The sequence below is a fragment of the Mastigoproctus giganteus genome, chromosome 8 (assembly GCF_048544385.1).
Source record: "Mastigoproctus giganteus isolate SK-2022 chromosome 8, ASM4854438v1, whole genome shotgun sequence".
In the NCBI taxonomy this organism is placed as follows: Eukaryota; Metazoa; Arthropoda; class Arachnida; order Uropygi; family Thelyphonidae; genus Mastigoproctus; species Mastigoproctus giganteus.
In genome coordinates, this window is record NC_143582.1 from 182,191,783 (window position 1) to 182,212,377 (window position 20,595).

The window sequence follows — 20,595 nt, forward strand, 5'->3', positions numbered from 1 at the left end:
AGAGTTGATACGTTGCTCTGGGGTTGCTGTTTCCCATATGTAGCATTAGTAGAGGCATTTTACTTTACTTTTGTCAATGTTAAACTTCATTTGCCACCTCTCAGCCCATCTGCTCAACCTTTCCAGATCCTGTTGCAGTAGCATAGTGTCAGTAGTGTCCTTGACAACCCTGCCAACCTTCGTATCGTCTGCAAACTTCGACATTAAGCTTGATATATCATCATCAATATCATTTATAAATACAGAAAACAATAATGGACCCAGTACTGAACCCTGAGGGACTCCACTAATAACATTAGTCCACGATGAGCAGTGTCCATTGATTACCACTCTCTGTCTTCTCCCCCTCAACCACCCCTTTATCCATAGCAGCAATTTTCCTCCAATGCCACACTGCTCCAATTTGTGCAACAGTATCAAAATCCTTTCTAAGATCCAAGTATATAATATCAAAGTTATTCCCTGCATCCAGTTCTTTTGTGACTGCATCATAATATCCAATCAAATTGGTCAGGCAAGACTTCCCCTTAACAAAACCATGCTGTGTCTGAGCTATAACTGAAGTCTTGTCTAGATGATCCTGCAGTGCTTCTTTAACCAGTGCCTCCATTAATTTTTCAGGAACAGAAGTTAAACTAACAGGTCTATAATTACTTGTGTCGCCCTTTGATCCTCCTTTGTGAATTGGGGTCACATTTGCACATCTCCAGTCCATGGGTACTTCCCCTGAGTCCAAGGAAGCTCTCATAATTATGGCTAAATGTTTGCTTACTTCCTTTGCTGCCTCCTTTAATATAACTGGATAGATCCTATCCACTCCAGGTGCCTTTCTTGTATTTATCTTCAACAATTTCTTCTCCACTTTACTCTCAGTTATTACAAGATTCTCTAGCTTACTGCCAGAGTTGAATACACCTCTGGCATTTCCCTCGCTGAATAACTCCTTATGTGTGAATGTTGATGCAAAATATTCATTCAGTTTGTTAGCTACCTGAGCAGGATCATCAACAGTTGACCCATCGATATCAAGTGGACCAATCTGATTCATCCCCTTCCTTCTAGAGTTTACATAAGTAAAGAACTCTTTGCTGTTTTTCTTTGCATCCCTTGCCAAAGATTTCTCGTAATCTGCCTTCGCCTGCCTAACCTCCTTTGTGACTTGGTTACAGATCAACTTGTATCTATCATAGGCTTCTGTGTCACGTGTTAATTTGTATGTATCCCATGCATTTTTCTTCTCTGCCATATGTCTCATTAGTTCATCTGACATCCACTTAGTCCTAAACCTTGAACAATATTTCTTAGTTGGTATGTAAGGATTAGTAGCTTCCAAGATAAGTTCTTTGAATGCTTACCATTTTGAATTTGCTGTTGGTAACATCATCAGTTGGTCCCACTGTATAGAATTTAAATACAGTCTCAGTCCATCGTAGTTGCCTTTACAAAAGCAATAACCCTTCCCTTTACCCCTAATGGTAGTTACCTCTTTGAGTAAATCCCACTTCATCACACTGTGATCACTGCCACCTAGTGGTTCATTTACCTGCTGATTATTAATGCATGAAGAATCACTACTGATAATCAAATCAAGAGTATTACTCCCTCTAGTTGCCTCCCGAACGTGCTGATGTAGAAAACAATCATCCAATAAATCCACAAAAGCCTTGCTATTGTGTGAGTGACCAGCCCCCAAATTCCAGTCAATATCTGGGAAATTAAAATCCCCCATTATAAGACTCTCTGATTTACTGTCCCACTCTATTCCCCCGTACAGTTTCTTATTATACTCATCAGAGTCATTAGGCCTATAACACACTCCTACTCTGAATTTAGATCTCCCAGTGCTTATGTCACACCAAACTGACTCGACACTGCACTGTCCGGCAATGTCGACTGGCTTCACTTCCTTGGATTTTATGTATTTCTTAACTAATAGCATAACCCCTCCTCCCTTCCTATCCTGTCTATCCTTTCTGTAGACATTGTACTCCCCAAATTCCAGTTCTGCATTCCTTATATCTGTGTGACACCACGTCTCTGAAATCCCCACAATATCTGCCTTTGATGTTTTGAGCAATATCTCAAATTCATCAAATTTATTTACTAAACTCCTAGCATTGGTGTACACACAAGTATACATGCACCTGTTCTTTTTCTTAGCTACCCTAACACAACCTATGTGTTTATTTGTACCCCAATGATTCCCAGCAGTCTCTGAAATATCCTGCATCCTATTTTCCAGGCTGCGGCTCATTCCAATAGAAGCAGTGCAAGAATCACTTTCACCTCTGCCAGTGGCTACTGTTAATCTATTAGTCCTTGTATCCCCCAAATCTAGCAGTTTTCCGACCCACCTAACAGTGCCTCGATAGCATCAGCAAACATTCTTGCACCCTTTCTATTTAAGTGTATCCCATCCCTGTAGAAGCAGTCTCTCCTGTTAACAAGTACAGACCAGGCTGAAAAAAATTCTACCCCTTGAGCCTTGCACAATCTTTCCAGGGCCGAATTGATCGACAGGGCTCTCATCATATACTCCCTCCTATCGTGTCTGGGCAGAATTGCAGACACTTTCAAATTCAATCCTAATTCACGGCTTTTTTTCAACAGTGACCTCTACTTGTTAAGTAATTCCGCTGGTCTCCTACTCTTAATATCGTTAGTGCCAACGTGTACAACTATATCACCTTTTGTGCCCTTAAAACAAGTAAAACAAGATGGTTAAAAGTTGTTTTAATTTTTTCCTTCTTCTACATAGATCTCCCTTAACAGTGAGTGTACGATGTGGAAGTAACTAATATGGCATCTCCGTCTCATTAGCATTAAAAATATCATTGATATTGTATTCTGCGATTATCCTTTTAATATCACTATCACGCCCTTTGTTAACTTGGTTCTGTGGTATGTCATTATCTTCTCCACAGATTGTCCTGGAAGTTATTCCATATTGTTCTCAAAACCTGTTGAGCCACCCAAAACCTGCTTGAAAATTATCGTGTCCTAAAAGTTTCCCAAAATCTAATGTTTTTCATAGTTATTGGACCACTAATTGGGATATTTCTTGAACGAACATTTTGTAACCATGGAAAAACGCTTTATCGATGTCACATGTAGTGTTTCAAATCCTCTTTCTTTGAGATCACAAAGCTGTTTCTGTAATCTTATCTTCAATCTTTTTATGATCTTTTAAAATTGTAGACCAAATTCTTTTGCAACTTCATTCTTCACTTTCCCAGCATATATTTTTTTCTGAAATTGACAGTTTTTCTTTTAATGTGAATTGTCATCGTTTTTCATTCTTTTTGTACATTTTAATGGTCACTAAAATAAAAAGTTAATTAAATCACTTTGTAATCTGCAATTATTCTAACCACACATAATTCGGTATACAGTACACTTGACAACAGAAGACTGAACAACTCTACATACAGAGTAACTAAGAATAATGCAAAAAAATGGTAACAATACTTGAAATTTTCTTTACTACAATCCATGTCTTATTGTTTACATGTGCATTTCAAATGGATTATGGTGCTGAAATTTTAGGAGACACTGAAACATCGTTCGGCAATGCCATTAAGCTTGAAACCAGCTGAATTTAGCCCAAGTAGGTACTCTGTACCAATCTACTGCTAAGATAAATGTAATCAATGTTTGTTTTTGCATAGGTATGGAATTCATTTTATTTTTATTGGTGATAAATATTTGTTATTCTGAGATTTTGATTTCGTTATAAATAGATCTGGTTAATATATTTTTAAGTAAGTTCTTTCAAACACAAAAAGTGTTTATTATTCTGAAAATTTTGGACTAAGATGCATTTAGGGCTAAAGCCTCAAGCTGCATTTAGCCCTAAATGCATCTTAGTCTGAATACATCATACACCATCAGGCATCCCTCATATTGTGGAGTTATACTTCATAACTGTTTTGCCATCATTTGGGTACCTACCCACCCACCGAAGAAGGGCCAAATAGCCCTGAAACGGTGCCGTCTGGGTGGTGGTACCTATCTGAGAATAAGTAACATTAGTCTTCTCCTTAGGTGAAGCGTTACTTATTCGAAGTAGTGCAATATCATGGAAACTCATTGTGATGTTATTCACAATATGAGATATAACTTAAAATGATGCCGCCTTATAAATATTCTGTTTATTCAGAAATGCTGTGTATTAATGATACTATTGCACTTAATATATACATAGTCTGAAAATTTTGTTATTATGGAGTTTGTTACACTGAAATTTAACCTGTATTTGGTTACAATAGCAGTGCAAAGAAGAAACCATATGTATGGAAAATAGCCTCTGACCCTTTCAGGAGTGACTATAGTGTAAACCATTGCTCACTTCTATGTGACCTTAAACTAAATTTTATAATTTATATTCCTCTGATTTAAGACTATAAGGTAAGAGTTGTAATGTGTCTTTTACTATTAATATAGTTTGGAACTTTGTTTAGTCTTATTAAAAATTACACTGGTCAACACGCAAAATGTTACAAAAACACCTAATCTTGACTAATTTTATGCTGCTAACCTGAAAATCACATTAAAATTTTGTTGATTGGCTCTTGTTTTCAAATTACAGTTGGGTTCTCATATTAGTGAGTTATTCTACATTATCAACTATGGCTGTCGGCAAAACGCATGGCAACACAGCAGTTTCAGTATCACCATGCTCTTATCACGTGATAGCAAATTGCTTTGCTCTGCATCACGTGATAAGTTGTCGTTTCAAATGCATCTTCAACACTGTTGCAGTAATCCTTGAATATGGCTAGGTCCTGGGTGATTTGTTCTCAGTTAACATTTGTTCTCTGTGGGATTCCTATTTTTTGTGCAGTATTTGCCATGTTAGATTAATATGCCCCATAATTGTTTGAATTGTATTAGTATTAGCAGTGGCCACATGGTGCAAGGAAGCCTATGGCTTATGCTGCACCAGCCAAAAAAAAAGAAAAAGAAGAAGAAGAATAATAAAATAAAATAACAAAAAATAATAATAAAAAAAAAATTAATAAGAGAAAAGGAAATAGACAACCTGTGCATTTCCCTATTCCCATGGGTCACCTTTGAATTTCCCCACACTGTCAGCTTCTACCACCCATGTAGGTAACTTATTCCAGTAATTTATAACTCGCTGGCTAAAATAAAACTTCCTGCAATCCAGTTGGTACACAATAGTCTTAGATGCTGATGCACCATAAAACTTCTAATAACCAACCTGCAATCCAGTCTAAGCAACTGCCCCTATAACTTGAAATTATAGCTCCTAGTTCTAGAATCATTTATAACCGTGAAAATTTTGCCCTCATTCATTTTGCTTATGCCTCTCAGAGCCTTAAACACCTCAATCAAGTCTCCTTTAAGGTGTCTAGTTTCCAAGCTCTGCAACCCACATATTCAAAGTCGTTCTTTATATGGACACCCTTTTGCTGATCTCACCAGATGTGTTACTGGCCTTTGCACCCTTTCAAGGAGCCCAATATTTTTCTTTAGGTGCGGTCTCCGTATTTGAACACAGTATTCCAAGTGTGGTCAAAACAATAGCCATAGACAGGGTGTTTCAAAAGTGATGGTCAATAATCTAAAGGCGAACTGTACAGACTACAACATGCAAAAAAAGTCTAGTAAACATCGTTTTTGAGATATTGCACATTTTTAGTTGGGATCCTCCACTGACGTGATTGTTTAGGTTAGGTTATGCTCATTCTCTCTCTCTCTCTGATTCCCCTCTCTCAATGCTCTGAGACATAGCAGGTGTACCAGTACTTCTCAACATGGAAAGAGGTTACAGCAATGAAGAGTATGCAGACATGTACTTCATGTATGGTAAAGCCAATGGCAGTGCACTCAAGACTGCACGTTTGTACCAAGAAGCATTTCCCCGCTGAAGGCAGCCCAACAGGTGCACATTCATCAGGGTACATGTGCACCTGTTGGGCTGCTCCCGGTGCGCACTGGGACTTTTTGCTTATTTTAGTTTGTACTTTTCACCTTTAAATTGACCATCATTTTTGAAACACCATGTATAATGGGATTATGATGTCCTTATCTCTACTAGCAATTGTTTGATTTATCAAACAATTCCTAGTCCATGTTCTTTATAAGGCATTGAATTGTTTGATAAATCAAACAATTCAATGCCTTATAAAGAACATGGATGCTTCGCACATGGAGTACAAGCAGGTAGGCCCAGAAGGATAACACCTGATGTTGAGGAAAGGGTGTTAGAAAGAACATCCTGTAACATGTAACATCTGTAAAATGCTGTGGTGTCGAAACCAAAAATTAAAAATGTATTATTTTATGTTTAATAAAACCACCCTTAGAAAAAGATTCACAGCTTTTTGCTAAACTAGTGCTCCCATAGTCAGTGGTGGATCTTAACAGAAAATATGTTCACTGAGACTTTTTGCTTATTTTAGTTTGTACTTTTCACCTTTAAATTATTGACCATTATTTTTGAAACACCCTGTGTAATGGGATTATGATGTCCTTATCTCTACTAGCAATTGTTTGATAAATCATCAATTGCACACCATGGGCCTTCCTTGCAATCAATCTACAATGCTCGGAGAACTTCGTGTCTGACCGTATCATAATACCCAAGTCCCTTTCCTCTGCTAACAGCTTAAGGTCGACTCCATCAAGTGTATAAGTTATTTTGGGGTTACTGTTCTCCAGATGCAATACCTTACACTTTGCTGGATTAAAGCATAGCTTCCATTTTTCTGACCATCCCTGAAGTCTATCTAGGTCAGTCTGAAGAAGCTCTGCTTGGCAGTGATCATTAACCACTCTACCAATCTTTACATCATCTCCAAATTTAGACATCATGCCCTCTATCCCTTCATCGATGTCATTTATGAAAATCAAAAACAGTGGTCCTAATAATGATCCTTGGAGAATCCCACTTCTTACATCAACCCAATCAGAGGAATAACCATTTATCACAACCCTCTGCCTCCTGCCCTGAAGCCATCCAGCTATCCATCTAAGGATTTTCCCTGTGATTCCAACCTATTCCAGCTTATAAAGTAACCGCTCATGTGGGACTGAGTCACATCCTTTGCTGAAATCTAAATAAACAATGTCGAAATTATTCCCTAAATGCAGCTCTTGAGTGACCCTGTCAAAATAGCTAACCAGATTAGTTAAACATGGTTTTCCCTTTCCAAAACCATGCTGAATATCCTTCAGAATTCCATTTCTATCAAAATCCTAAATTCCAGTCTTGATCATTGTCTCCATGATTTTTCCTACTGCTGAAGTTAGACTGACCGATAATTTCCCACTTCACTCGTAGAACTGCTCTTATGTATTGGAGATATTGGCACTTTTCCAATCCAACAGAATCACTCCCAAGTGCAGTGATGCTCTCATAATTAGCCTCAATGGTTCAATGCATTCACAATGCATTAGGCCAGATGACTTCTGTTACGTATGTGGAGAAGTCATGTTAGCTTCAAGAAAGTGTCCTCTAACTCGAGCCATAAAAAAGGCCTACTTCTTGTACTTTGAGTGTAAAGTAGGCAACCAGGGCAAGAACTGGACTCCACACATATGCTGCACTACCTGTTCATTAAAACTCAACACGTGGGTGAATCTAAAGGGACGTTTTATGCCTTTCTCAGTGCCCATGATATGGAGGGAGCCAACAAATCATGTCACAGACTATTACTTCTATATGGCACCTCCTATTAAAAAAGGGATGACAATGAAGAAAAAGTGGACAGTGACGTACCCAAATATACCATCTGCAATTCGCCCTGTGCCTTACGGCAAAGTACTACCTATTCCTGAACCACCCAACCATTTTTCTCTACGTTCTAATGAAGATGAAGACACTGATGAACATCAGCTTGATATACACAAAGTACAGCAGCCATCTACGTCAAGGTATCCACCATTTTATCTAAACCTTTATCATTCTGAACCATATAAGATCACAGAAAGTAAGCTTAATGACCTCATTGGGATCTCAAACTATCGAAGAATAGGGCAGAACTTTTGGCCTTGGAATGGAATCTTCCAAACAATGGAATCTTCTAAATCATTCTGTGAAAGTGACAACATTTCATACAAGAAATAGAGACTATGATAAATTCTATCAAGCAGAAGAAACTCACTGTAAGGGTGTTGATGGTCTAATAGCATCAACATGATGGTCTAATAGCATATAACCCCAGGGCTCACATCTGGTGAGTATGGGCTTGGAAAACCCAGGGTCCTCCTGAGCACCATATGGCTGATAATAATAATAATAATAATAATATGTGGTGATTTAAAGGTAATCGCCATTTTATTAGGACTACAAAAGGGTTACACTAAGTATTGTTGCTGTCTCTGTGAGTGGGATAGTTGTGTCAAGGACATGCACTACGAGAAGAGGAGTTGGCCTTAATGAAAATCATTAACACTTACCTCCATCACTGCACATCAAACTGGGGCTCATGAAAGATTTCATGAAGGCTTTGGAAGCGAACAGCCCTGCATTCACATACTTCCAAGAGAAATTCCCAAGAATTAGTACAGGGAAGATTAAGGCAGGCATTTTTGTTGGTCCACAAATAAGACAACTTTTCAAAGACGAACAGTTTGAATGTGCTTTTAGTGATAGTGAGAAATCATTGTGGAAAGCCTTTCGAAATGTTTCAACTGGTTTTCTAGGAAATGTTAAAGCCAGAAACTACAGGCAGTTTGTGGAAGATCTCATTATTTCTTATGAAAAACTGGGGCGCAACATGTCATTGAAGATGCATTTCGTGCACTCACACCTGGATTTCTTCCCGCCAAACTGTGGTGCCGTCAGCGACAAACATGGTGAGTGTTTCCATTAAGACATCACATTGATGGAAAAGATACAGAAACAAATGGAGTGCTGCCATGTTAGCCGATTATTGTTGGATAGTGAAAAAAGGAGTGTACCCAAAACTGAATACAAGCGAAAGGTGAAAAGGTCCAGTGTTTGATACAGGTATGTTTGTAGCTACACCTTACTGCCATATAAATAAAAAATACCTTGTATAAATATAAAAAAAACTACTTTTTTCGAAAACAGGAGCCAATCTGCAAAAGTTTGTGTTGGTTGCTTGAAGCCCTCTGAGAGCAAGTTACTGGCCACCATAGCTAATGAAACCTGAATAAAAACTTCCATGATTTTGAGCCAGACTCGCGCAGCTCCTTCTAATCTCACCATTAACCAGAGGAAGGCGCTTAAGGAGCAAAGACAGGACGACAGCATTTTTGTTTACTCGCAGACAACTGTGATTCTCAACAAAGCTTTGGAACTGTTGAATGATAGGACAATGCATAAGGTTACCTGTCGGAATCCCTTGGTAGGATTGGAATGGTATTTCAACAAAATACTGCAGGGTTGGTTGGATGCCGAGATCTCCAGAGATGCGTAGTGGACACTTCATGGGGCGCCAGCTGCCTAGGTTTTATGGCCTACCAAAAATTCATAAGGCAGATTCCACTTAGGCAAATCGTATTGTTTGTGGGCAATCCTATGCATGCATTATCCAGATATCTGGCCAAATTAATATCTCCCATTTAGGACATTTGAACTTTATCATCAAAAACAGTGGAGACTTTGTGCAGTTTATATGTGCTCAAGGTGCCTCCGTAGCCAGGTGGGAAGGAGCAGCAGTGCGTAGCACATGCTTCTTGATTAGACTGGGGTTCGAGCCCGTCACCACCAAATACAGAGGATGCGGAAAGGTCGGGGAATGACCACCGCATATCCCGGAGCAATATGGCCTTAGTTGCTAATGCTCCTAAAAACCAAATAACTAACTATATGTGCTCAAGTCATTGAAGAGGGTGAGGCATGGTGTCATTCGTTGTGGTGTCTCTGTTAACATGCATCCCCGTCGAGCATGGGGTGAAATGCATGTGCATGGCATTGGAGAGGGATGACACCTTAAGGGACAGGACTCCCTTGAGCATAGATGATATTTCTAGCGGGGTAGAACTGTCTCTCCAGTACCACCATGTTATTTCAAAACACTATGTATAAGCAGGTTTAAGGTGCAGCGATGGGATCCTCAATTAGTGCTGTTATAGCAAACCTAGTCATGGAGGAGCTAAGATTTTTGACGGGTTTGTTTCCCCCATGCGTGCATGGAAACGATACGTCGACGATACATTTGCCATTGTACAAACAGGGAGAGAGCATGAGGTTCTCAGTTTTCTTAATAGCTTCTCCCCTTTTATTCAGTTTACCTTGGAGGTGGAAATGGATGACACCTTCGTTTTCCTTGATGAGTTGGTGTATAGAGATGGCCTCAGAATAAAAATGAGTGTATACAGAAAACCCACATGCTGGGGGCAATATACGCATTATAACACGGCAGCCAACAATCACAAGAATAGTGTTATTAGGGCCTTGTTAGATAGGGCTGGGTCCCACTGTTGTAGTGCCTCCGAGGATAGAAAGGAGGAGATTAAATGTGTCACAGCAGCAGGTCTCAGGAAATGCGGATACCCACAGAAGACCTTGGATAAATATGTTTGGGAAGCAGAACACGGACGAAGAGAGCTGTTTGCACCCATTGCCACCGCATACATCCCCTACTATCTGGGCTTTACTGAGCGAATCGCTTGAGTATTACGTGCCTGTCAGACACTGTGTGCAACTACCAGGGCAAAGATTGCACACAGTCGTGTCAAAGGTAAAAGATTCCATTCCCATACCCATGGAATGTACAAGCGGGGTCATATATAAGATTAAATGCCCAGATTATGAGGAGTGCTATGTTGGTGAGATAAAACGCCATTTCAAAGACTGTATAGGGGTGCATATTAAAGCAATAAAGGCTGCAGATTATGGGAAATCTGCTGTGGCTGAACGTTTTTGGTAGGAGAACTACCAGATTTCACCTGGCGATGCCATTATAGTTGACCGTTTGCACAGATTTTAGAACCGCAAATGGCTTGAGAGTTTGCAGATTTGCCCAGTCTGCTGACGAGGCTAGTGGGAGCCAGACGTGTTCAAAGCCGCTAAGTGGATTTTTCTTATTTATTGATTTGAAATTATTGTTTTTCTAAAACTTTTGATTTAAATTTAATAGTATAGCATTATTTTGTCATTTTCTGATTAGTCTGGTGTATTTATTCTTTACTCGGCCTTGTAATTGCATAAAAGTATCGGTAAGGGTATCAAATCCACACGTTACAAGTTGCAGCTCCGCTGAACAAGAAGTTTTTATAGCCATATTTAGCCGCTTTATTGACCATTTTTTACATCAAATTATTTTCTATAAGTAGCTTATAGAGCTAGTCAGGATCGTTAGTTTATTCTGAATTGAGACAGCGAGATTTGAAAGTTAATTAATACTTAAGTGTCCCTAGAATTACCGTTCGTAACTTGCCGCCTTTGTTATACGATACGTTATATACTGAACTAGATAGCGTTAGTATAGTATAGTATAAAATTGTCAATTAATCAGTAAAATCTATTAAACTTGTTAAACTACGTTGTAAATTAAATTGTACTTTTGACTAAATACATATAACGACTTAGATTACAAACGTAACATAATTAATTAATACATACCTTGATATGGAAGTTATATAAAGGGAACTTGTAGATAATTAATACTTCACACTGAAAAATATATATACCGTTAAAACTGTGTTGGGATACAAATTTAGGGTTATAATTTTATACTGAAATTGAAATTTTATTGAAATTAAATCGAAATCATGACTCAGACCAGAGCAGCAAAGCAAAAGGCTCAAGCTAATATAAGTGCTGTGGCTCAGAGGAGAACTGAGGGGGGGGGGGGGGCAGTTGCCTTCTGAATCACAGCCTTTTAAAATGCACTGCTTGCATGTTGTTTGTGGAGCAATCAGATACGGGACATGATATTGCCATGGAAGATGTCTTTGTGTGTGCGCGTACGATGCAAGGAGTGTAACGAAATCAAGCAACAACTCAGCATTGTTATGGGCCTATATGCCAGAGCTTGCACTTGGTCATCACGCAACACAGCGGCAACCCCCAAGGCAGAATGCACTGGTCCCACAGGAACTAGTAGTTGTTGGTGACTCTATTGTCAGGGAAACGGGGAACATGCTTTGTAAAAAGAATAGGTGGAACAGGACCAGGGTATGTCTGCCAGGGGCAAAGGTTGATGATGTTGCAGAGCGGATATCATCTTTTAAGGGCACAAAAGGTGATATAGTTGTACACGTTGGCACTAATGATATCAAGAGTAGGAGACTTGCAGAATTACTTAACAAGTACAGGTAACTTGAAAAAAACCCATGAATTAGGGCCAAATTTGAAAGTGTCTGCAATTCTGCCCAGACACGATAGGAGGGAGTATATGATGAGAGCCTTGTCGATCAATTCAGCCCTGGAAAGATTGTGCAAGGCTCAAGGGGTAGAAATTTTTTTAGCTTGGACTGTACTTGTTAACAGGAGAGACTGCTTCTACAGGGATGGGATACACTTAAATAGAAAGGGTGCAAGAATATTTGCTGATGCTATCGAGGCAGTGTTAGGTGGGTCGGAAAACTGCTACCTTGGGGGGGGATACAAAGACTAATAGATTAACAGTAGCCACTGGCAGAAGTGAAAGTGATTCTTGCACTGCTTCCATTGGAATGAGCAGAAGCCTGAAAAATAAGATACAGGATATTTCAGAGACTGCTGGGAGTCATTGTGGTACAAGTAAACACATGGGTTGTGTTGGGGTAGCTAAGAATAGAAACAGGTGCATGTATACTTGGGTGTACACCAATGCTAGGAGTTTGGTAAATAAATTTGATGAATTTGAGGTATTGCTCAAAGCATCAAAGGCAGATATTGTTGGGATATCAGAGACGTGGTGTCACACAGATATAAGCAGGGCTTTTTTTGTGACGGTACGCAACGGTACGGCGTACCGGCACCTTTTTTTAGAGCGTGCCAGCACGGGTCACACGCCAAGCACGCAGTGGGTGTCATCCATGCCAGCTGCTTCCATCTATTAAGGAGATCATGTGACAATGGGCAAAGTCAGCAACCGTCAACCACGGCCGTATCGCTAGCAGTCTGGAAGAGGTACCCGTTTCTAAATCTCGACCAAAACTTCATTATGAAATTATTTTTACTTATTTTTTTACTTGGTACTTACTGTATTTTTATATTTTACTTATTATTTTTTATTTATTAAATAAGACTCACCTTTGACTTATTTTTAATATACTTGTATAATAAATTTATGCGTAATAAAATGTGTGTTAATAAAATTAATGGTCGAGATTCAGTATCGGATATAGCGATGCGGCCGTGATTGACAGGTGCTGACTCCGCCCAGTGTCACGTGATCCTTAACAGACGGAAGCAGCTGGCATGGCTGACACCCACTGCGTGCCAGCCGTGTCACCCGTGCCAGCCGTGTCACCCGTGCCAGCATGGAATTTTTCTTGATAGCAAAGAATGAGTACCGGCACCTATTTTTTTTACAAAAAAAGCACTGGATATAAGGAATGCAGAACTGCGATTTGGAGAGTACAACGTCTACAAAAAGGATAGACAGGATAGGAAGGGAGGAGGGGTTATGTTATTAGTTAAGAAACACATAAAATCCAGGGAAGTGAAGTCAGTCGACATCGCTGGACAGTGCAGTGTCAAGTTAGTTTGGTGTGACATAAACATTGGGAGATCAAAATTGAGAGTAGGAGTGTGCTATAGGCCTAATGACTCTGATGAGTATAATAAGAAACTGTACAGGGAAATAGAGTGGGCGAGTACATCAGAGAGTCTTATAATGGGGGATTTTAATTTCCCAGATATTGTCTGGAATTTGTGGGCTGGTCACTCACACACTAGCAAGGCTTTTGTGGATTTATTGGATGATTGTTTTCTATATCAGCATGTTCGGGAGGCAACTAGAGGGAGTAATACTCTTGATTTGATTATCAGTAGTGATTCTTCATGCATTAAGAATCTGCAGATAAAGGAACCACTAGGTGGCAGTGATCACAGTGGATTTACTCAAAGAGGTTACTACCATTAGGGGTATTGCTTTCGTAAAGGCGAAAACGATGGTCTGAGGCAGTATTTAAATTCTGTACAGTGGGACCAACTGATAATGTTACCACCAGCAAATTCAAAATGGGAAGCATTCAAAGAACTTATCTTGGAAGCTACTAGGCTTTACGTACCAACTAAGAAATATTGTTCAAGGTTTAGGCCTAAATGGATGTCAGATGAACTAATGAGACATATGGCAGAGAAGAAAAATGCATGGGATACATACAAATTAACATGTGACACAGAAGCCTATGATTGATACAAGTTGATCTGTAACCAAGTTACAAAGGAGATTAGGCAGGCAAAGGCAGTTTACGAGAAATCTTTGGCAAGGGATGCAAAGAAAAACAGCAAAGAGTTCTTTACTTATGTAAACTCTGGAAGGAAGGGGATGCATCAGATTGGTCCACTTGACATCGATGGGTCAACTGTTGATGATCCTGCTCAGGTAGCTAACAAACTGAATGAATAGTGACAAATGGGCCTGGAGTACTGGGGTCCATAGTTTCAAATACATATATATATACACAGTTATGCCCAGTTAATTTATTAAAGTACAAATAAAATAAAATATAAGTACAAATTCAGTAGCTTTCGGAACACGTGTCCGAAGTTGATAAAGGGACACGTGTTCCGAAAGCTACTGAATTTGTACTTATATTTTATTTTATTTGTACTTTAATAAATTAACTGGGCATAACTGTGTATATATATATATATGTATTTGAAACTGAATGAATATTTTGCAACGACATTCACACATAAGGAGTTATTTAGCGAGGGGAATGTCAGAGGTGTATTCAACTCTGGCAGCAAGCTAGAGAATCTTGTAATAACTGAGAGTAAAGTGGAGGAGAAATTGTTAAAGATAAACACAAGAAAGGCACCTGGGGTGGATGGGATCTATCTAGTTATATTAAAGGAGGCAGCAAAGGAAGTAAACAAACCCTTAGCCATAATTATGAAAGCTTCCTTGGACTCAGGAGAGGTACCCATAGACTGGAGATGTGCTAATGTGACCCCAATTCACAGAGGATCAAAGGCTGACACAAGTAATTATAGACCTGTGAGTTTAACTTCTGTTCCAGGAAAATTAATGGAGGCACTGGTTAAAGAAGCATTGCAGGATCATCTAGACAAGACTTCAGTTATAGCTCAGACACAGCATGGTTTTGTTAAGGGGAAGTCTTGCCTGACCAATTTGATTGAATACTATGATGCAGTCACAAAAGAACTCTATGCAAGGAATAACTTGGATATCATATACTTGGATCTTAGAAAGGCTTTTGATACTGTTGCACATGGAAGACTGCTGAACAAATTGGAGCAATGTGGCACTGGAGGCAAATTGCTGCAATGGATAAAGGGGTGGTTGAGGGGGGAGAAGACAGAGAGTGGTAATCAATGAACACTGCTCATCGTGGACTAATGTTATTAGTGGAGTCCCTCAGGGTTCAGTGTTGGGTCCATTATTGTTTTCTGTATTTATAAATGATATTGATGATGGTATATCAAGCTTAATGTCCAAGTTTGCAGACGATACAAAGGTTGGCAGGGTTGTCAAGGACACTACTGACACTATTCTGCTGAAACAGGATCTGGAAAGGTTGAGCAGATGGGCCGAGAGGTGGCAAATGAAGTTTAACATTGACAAATGTAAAGTACTACATATGGGAAACAGCAACCCCAGAGTAACGTATCAACTCTGTGGTACTATACTGACAGTGGTAGAGAATGAAAAGGACCTGGGGGTAATTGTGCAGGCAGATATGAAGTTCTCTGAGCAGTGCACACGGGCTACAAGAGTAGCTCATGGTGTATTGTCAATGATATACAGGAATTTTTCTAGCAGGGATAAGGAGGTGATTATTCTCTTGTATAAGGCAATGGTCAGGCCGCACCTAGAGTACTGTATACAGGTCTGGAGGCCTCATTTCAAGAAGGATGTAGAGCTGCTGTAACGAGTACAGAGAAGGGCAACAAGATTAGTGAATGGAACAAAGGCGTGCTCTTACGAAGAAAGGCTTAAGTTTTGCAAATTACAGTGTCTGGAGACTAGGCACCAGCAAGGTGATCTAATAGAGGTGTATAATGTCTTGAATGGTTTGAGCATGCTCAGTGCTGATGGGATTCTTCCTCTTGCTCAGAATAATCACCTGAGAGGGCATAAATTCAAATCGAGGAAAGACAGATGTAGGATAAATGTGCGGGAATTTGCCTTTAGCCAGCGGGTAGTTGGTTGATGGAACAGACTTCCATCCTTTGTTGTGGAAGTTGATAGCCTAAATAAATTTAAGGCTCAGCTGGACAGGTATTTTGAACGAACAGAGGGGTGAAGCGTAAGTGGTTTTTTTTTTTTTTTTTTTGGCTGATGCTGCATAAGCTTGCTTTCTTGCATCATATGCCTCTACTAATGCTAATGCTCTTCTGAGTATAATACCATTAATAGAGGCAGGGGAATCTGTATTCAACCCCTCTTCGAAACCGTAATTCTGAGATGGGGTGAACGGTTGTGCCTGGCACGCTCCCGAGCCATTTCCAGTTTCAATGCATGTGAGGAGGATACTGCCCGTGCTCCTACAGTAACAAATGCTGCAAGCCGTGATCCTGTAGTTATTTAGGGATATACCATGACAAATTAAGTGTTACTGTTGATAAAGGAGGCGGTTGCTTCTGAAAGGTATGGTTGTTTTTATCCCATTTATTCTGTATAGTGTAATAGCTGTTCTTTATATTTTATTTTTATTTTTATCTTATTGCTTTTATTGTAATATCAGTGTTTTATTTAATTTTATCATTTTAATTTGATCTGGTCTTATACTATATTATTTCTATTTTAATAAAGTTTCAGTTATACGGTTGGTGTAATATTGCAATTATTATGAATTTGTTGTTCAGTGTTTTCAATTCTTCCTATCTATCCTATCCATAAAAAAATGTTTAAAAATCATCAAAAATACATATCAGTGGTTTTTTTTGGTTTTTTATGAGCAGAACTTTGTCAGCATAATGTTATGAGCAAGAGTCAAACTGATACAAATGTGGGGATATTATGTACAGGTAGTTCTCAACGTTACGAGTAAATTCGTTCCTAGCACGCACTCGCAAAGCGGGAATTCATTTCCCATAGACATAAGGTTAAAAATAGGGGTTACGTTATCAACAATGAAATTAGTTAGCTAATTAGTTTGATTAGTTAGCTAATTAAATGATTGATTTATCGAAAGAAATAAAAATGTAGCCTGTAAAATCAAACAAATTATAATAATAGAGAAATTATTTATGACTTACAAATGTTAAAGAATGTTTATTGTTCATCATCATTGACTAAATGCACACTCATTGATCACTCATTATTGGCTCGGCTCTCGTTAGTTTGTTGTATAAGGTGTCGTCTTCTTCAGAAATGTTTCAAGAGGCGTTTGTTTCCAAGATAATCTTCTCTTTTAATTATAAATTTCACGATTGCATGCATAAGCATTTTTTAACACAAATTGCAACTAACACGATTCGTGTGGAGTAACAAGTTTACGAAGCTTAAAAAAAAAGAATGAAAAGAAGATTCTGAAAATTTATTTATGTTTTTTTATAAGATTGAAGATTTCAGTAAAGGGGAAACACATTTTACCATAATAACGTGAAAAAACCCACACAATTCCAGCTATCAGTATTTTTTCAAATGCAAGAAGATCGAGTTTACTAATCGTTTATAATTGCTTGCAATAACAGAAAAGTCCAATAAACCTTTCCGGAAAGTGCAAGTTGTTTTTATTGTTTTATGGTCGTGTCTTCCAGAAATTTGCTTTAGAAAAATATCACAAAGGCGTTTAAAATTGATTCTTATAATGGAACGTATGATAACGATGAAAGTGTAGTGCATTTTAATGATTTGAATTGGTAACTAATACAATTTATATGGCCTTTTATATGGCCTTAAGGTCACGCTCATGACCTTAAAAATGACATTTTAGAGAGATAAATAGCTTAGTTATACAGTGAAAATTTCAACTTCCGAGATCTTGAAACGAATTACCAAACAACAGTGTGTTATTGGGTTCACATTACAATATTTGAACAATACAGTGGTTCCAGAGATGCCATCGTATTTGAACAATACAATGGTGTCTCTGGAACTGATTAATATCGTAAAGCGGGGTACACTGTATTGTATAGCTACGCACGTGATTTGGAATGCGGTATTTATGAATGTTTAACATTCATTTTTTGCAGTTAATGTTCATGGTTTCGATTTTGTTGATACTTGATACTTGGGTAAAAAAATTCATAAACCCGGAAACTTGTAAAGCGAGAACTGCCTGTAACTTTATTCCAACTTAAGTATGCAAAAATGACTATTCTAGTGATAATGAATCCAGTGACATGAGTGCTGTAAGTGGCATACATAGGAAAATATATTGGCACATGGCCACTCATAAATAGTCATCCATTCATTTTTTATTTGAAAACAAATTTCTTTATTTATGATCTGTTAGCCACACTTAGCTATGAAACCCATAATGTAATGGTGCACAAAATTATGCAGCAGCAAAGTTCTCATTAGAAAATTTTGTTCGTTTGTTCGTATTGTTACTAGTCTAATATCTATAAAAACTGTTTATTAATCTCAGTCGTCTTATGGATATGAAATACAGTAAGTGGCACTAATCTACCACTTGTAAAGGTTAAACTGTTTTACCAAAAATGTTACAAAATTAACTGAGCATGCCTCAATAGAAATGCTTTAGAAACTCTGGCATGTTTTCAGAAGTCACTTTTTCTCATTGTGATTTATTAGACTGGTATACCTGGACTGATTAGGAAATGAAAACAACTGGAACTGCTTCAGTTGAAAAACAGTCATTTCTAATTTATTTCAACTAATTAAGTTTAGCTTATTAATGTCAGTTTCTTTTTTCTTCTTCTACGGCATGCAAAAATTGTTATTTTTTGTTTCAGCTTATTTTTCAAATGCAGGCAGGAAGAGGTTCACCTGCCTATTTGTTATGACTTTTCTTGTGAGTGAATTTGGACTATGGTAGTTTAGGTTTATGAAGATCATTAATAAATTTATTTGGAAAATAATACGAGATATCACATAAAATGTACACACGTATTTAGATTCTTGACATAAAGCCTCTTTATGAATTTCAATAGGTGGGAGTCAGCTGCCAGTATTGATGCTTGTCGAGCAGGAGCAGGAGTGACTTGGTGTTCTTCCTCTAGAGATTTTCATTTTAATTTGATTAAAACAATCAAAGCAAACTGTGAGCTGAAAAGGGCATGAAAGAACTATGTGAAAGACATTATTATTCTCAAGAATAATATAAGTATTAGTATTTCATTAAGTCTATAAGAACATATTTTGCCATAAATAGATTATTGTTCCTGTGGAATAAGTAGTTTTAAATGATTCATATTTTAATGAAAACATGATTACTTTCAGCTGAAGGTATATACAAGTTACTTTTTAAATGAAATTTATGTATATAAATATAGTATGTCTATTTACATTTGGATAAATGAGCATGTAAGTGTAAAAATATAATTTTTATTTTACTATGGATGCAGAAATTTTCCCCACTTTTAAAAGTTTTCAGAATATGACTATAATAAAAAAATATGTTAAAATAATTTCTTACTGCATTAAAACTTTTGGATTAAAAATGCCCATATTTATTTTGTTTAATTTTTTTTTAATTTCAATCATCTTTATACTTGAATGTCTATAATTAATAATTATTTTTTTACCTTGTGGTTTCAAAGGGATAGCTGCAATACTATCTATAGTGATTACTAATTACTTCTGTTGCGTGAGTCAACAGAAGTAATTAGTACTCTTCTGTTGTGGAAGATGTAAAAGAAAATAAGAAACTGTAATGAAACAAAGTATTAAAAAGGAAAGTACCTAATATATTTAATTAGGAAATTAAATAGGATAGTGGAAGTATTTAACTGTCAATAAGGAGGGTATTCAAGCTTATTTTTATTTTTTAAATTTACACCCAAACAAAATCTGATGAATGAAGTGCAATGTACTACATTTGTAAACGAGACAAAAATCTAAGCTGCTTCAGCTTACCCTGTATAGAAATTTAAAGTTTAGAAGAGTAATAAAATACAAAAATAAAGGTTACAGCCAGTCCCATGTTGAGGTATTCTTCATGCTGAGTGCAAAATACATTTTGATGTCCCTTTCCTTTTCATTGATTTTGAAAAAACCTACCAATCAAACACATTCAGAACTTTGGTGAATTAAATACATACCTAAATAAGCAAATACATATTACAATTATAATTATTTATATAAAGTATATTATTATTATTAGCCAAATGGTGCAAAGAAGCTTGAGGCTTATGCTGCACCAGCCAAAAAAGAGAGAGAGATTGACAGAATTAGAAAGAAATCACTAAGAAAAGAAGAATGATGATATCCAGCTCAGGGTGTGCCAAGCCCATACTCACCAGATGTGAAACAACAGATATTTAGTAATTACATAAACAATATATTTGGATATAAAAATGCAAGTCAAATTTATAAAGGCAACAGTATTTTAACCCAGAGG

The 20,595-nt window shown here is 37.7% G+C and overlaps 1 protein-coding gene across 1 annotated transcript in view; it reads left to right on the top strand.

Annotated features, from left to right (window-relative positions):
• The window catches only part of LOC150082050 (kelch-like protein 8), a 132,697-nt gene extending 113,381 nt beyond the window's left edge, over nucleotides 1-19,316 (top strand). The window contains exon 9 of the mRNA XM_090380413.1: nucleotides 19,187-19,316. Coding sequence (XP_090236539.1) covers nucleotides 19,187-19,316 — 130 coding nt within the window. The remainder of the gene's footprint in view (nucleotides 1-19,186) is intronic.
• Nucleotides 19,317-20,595: the final 1,279 nt, after the last annotated feature.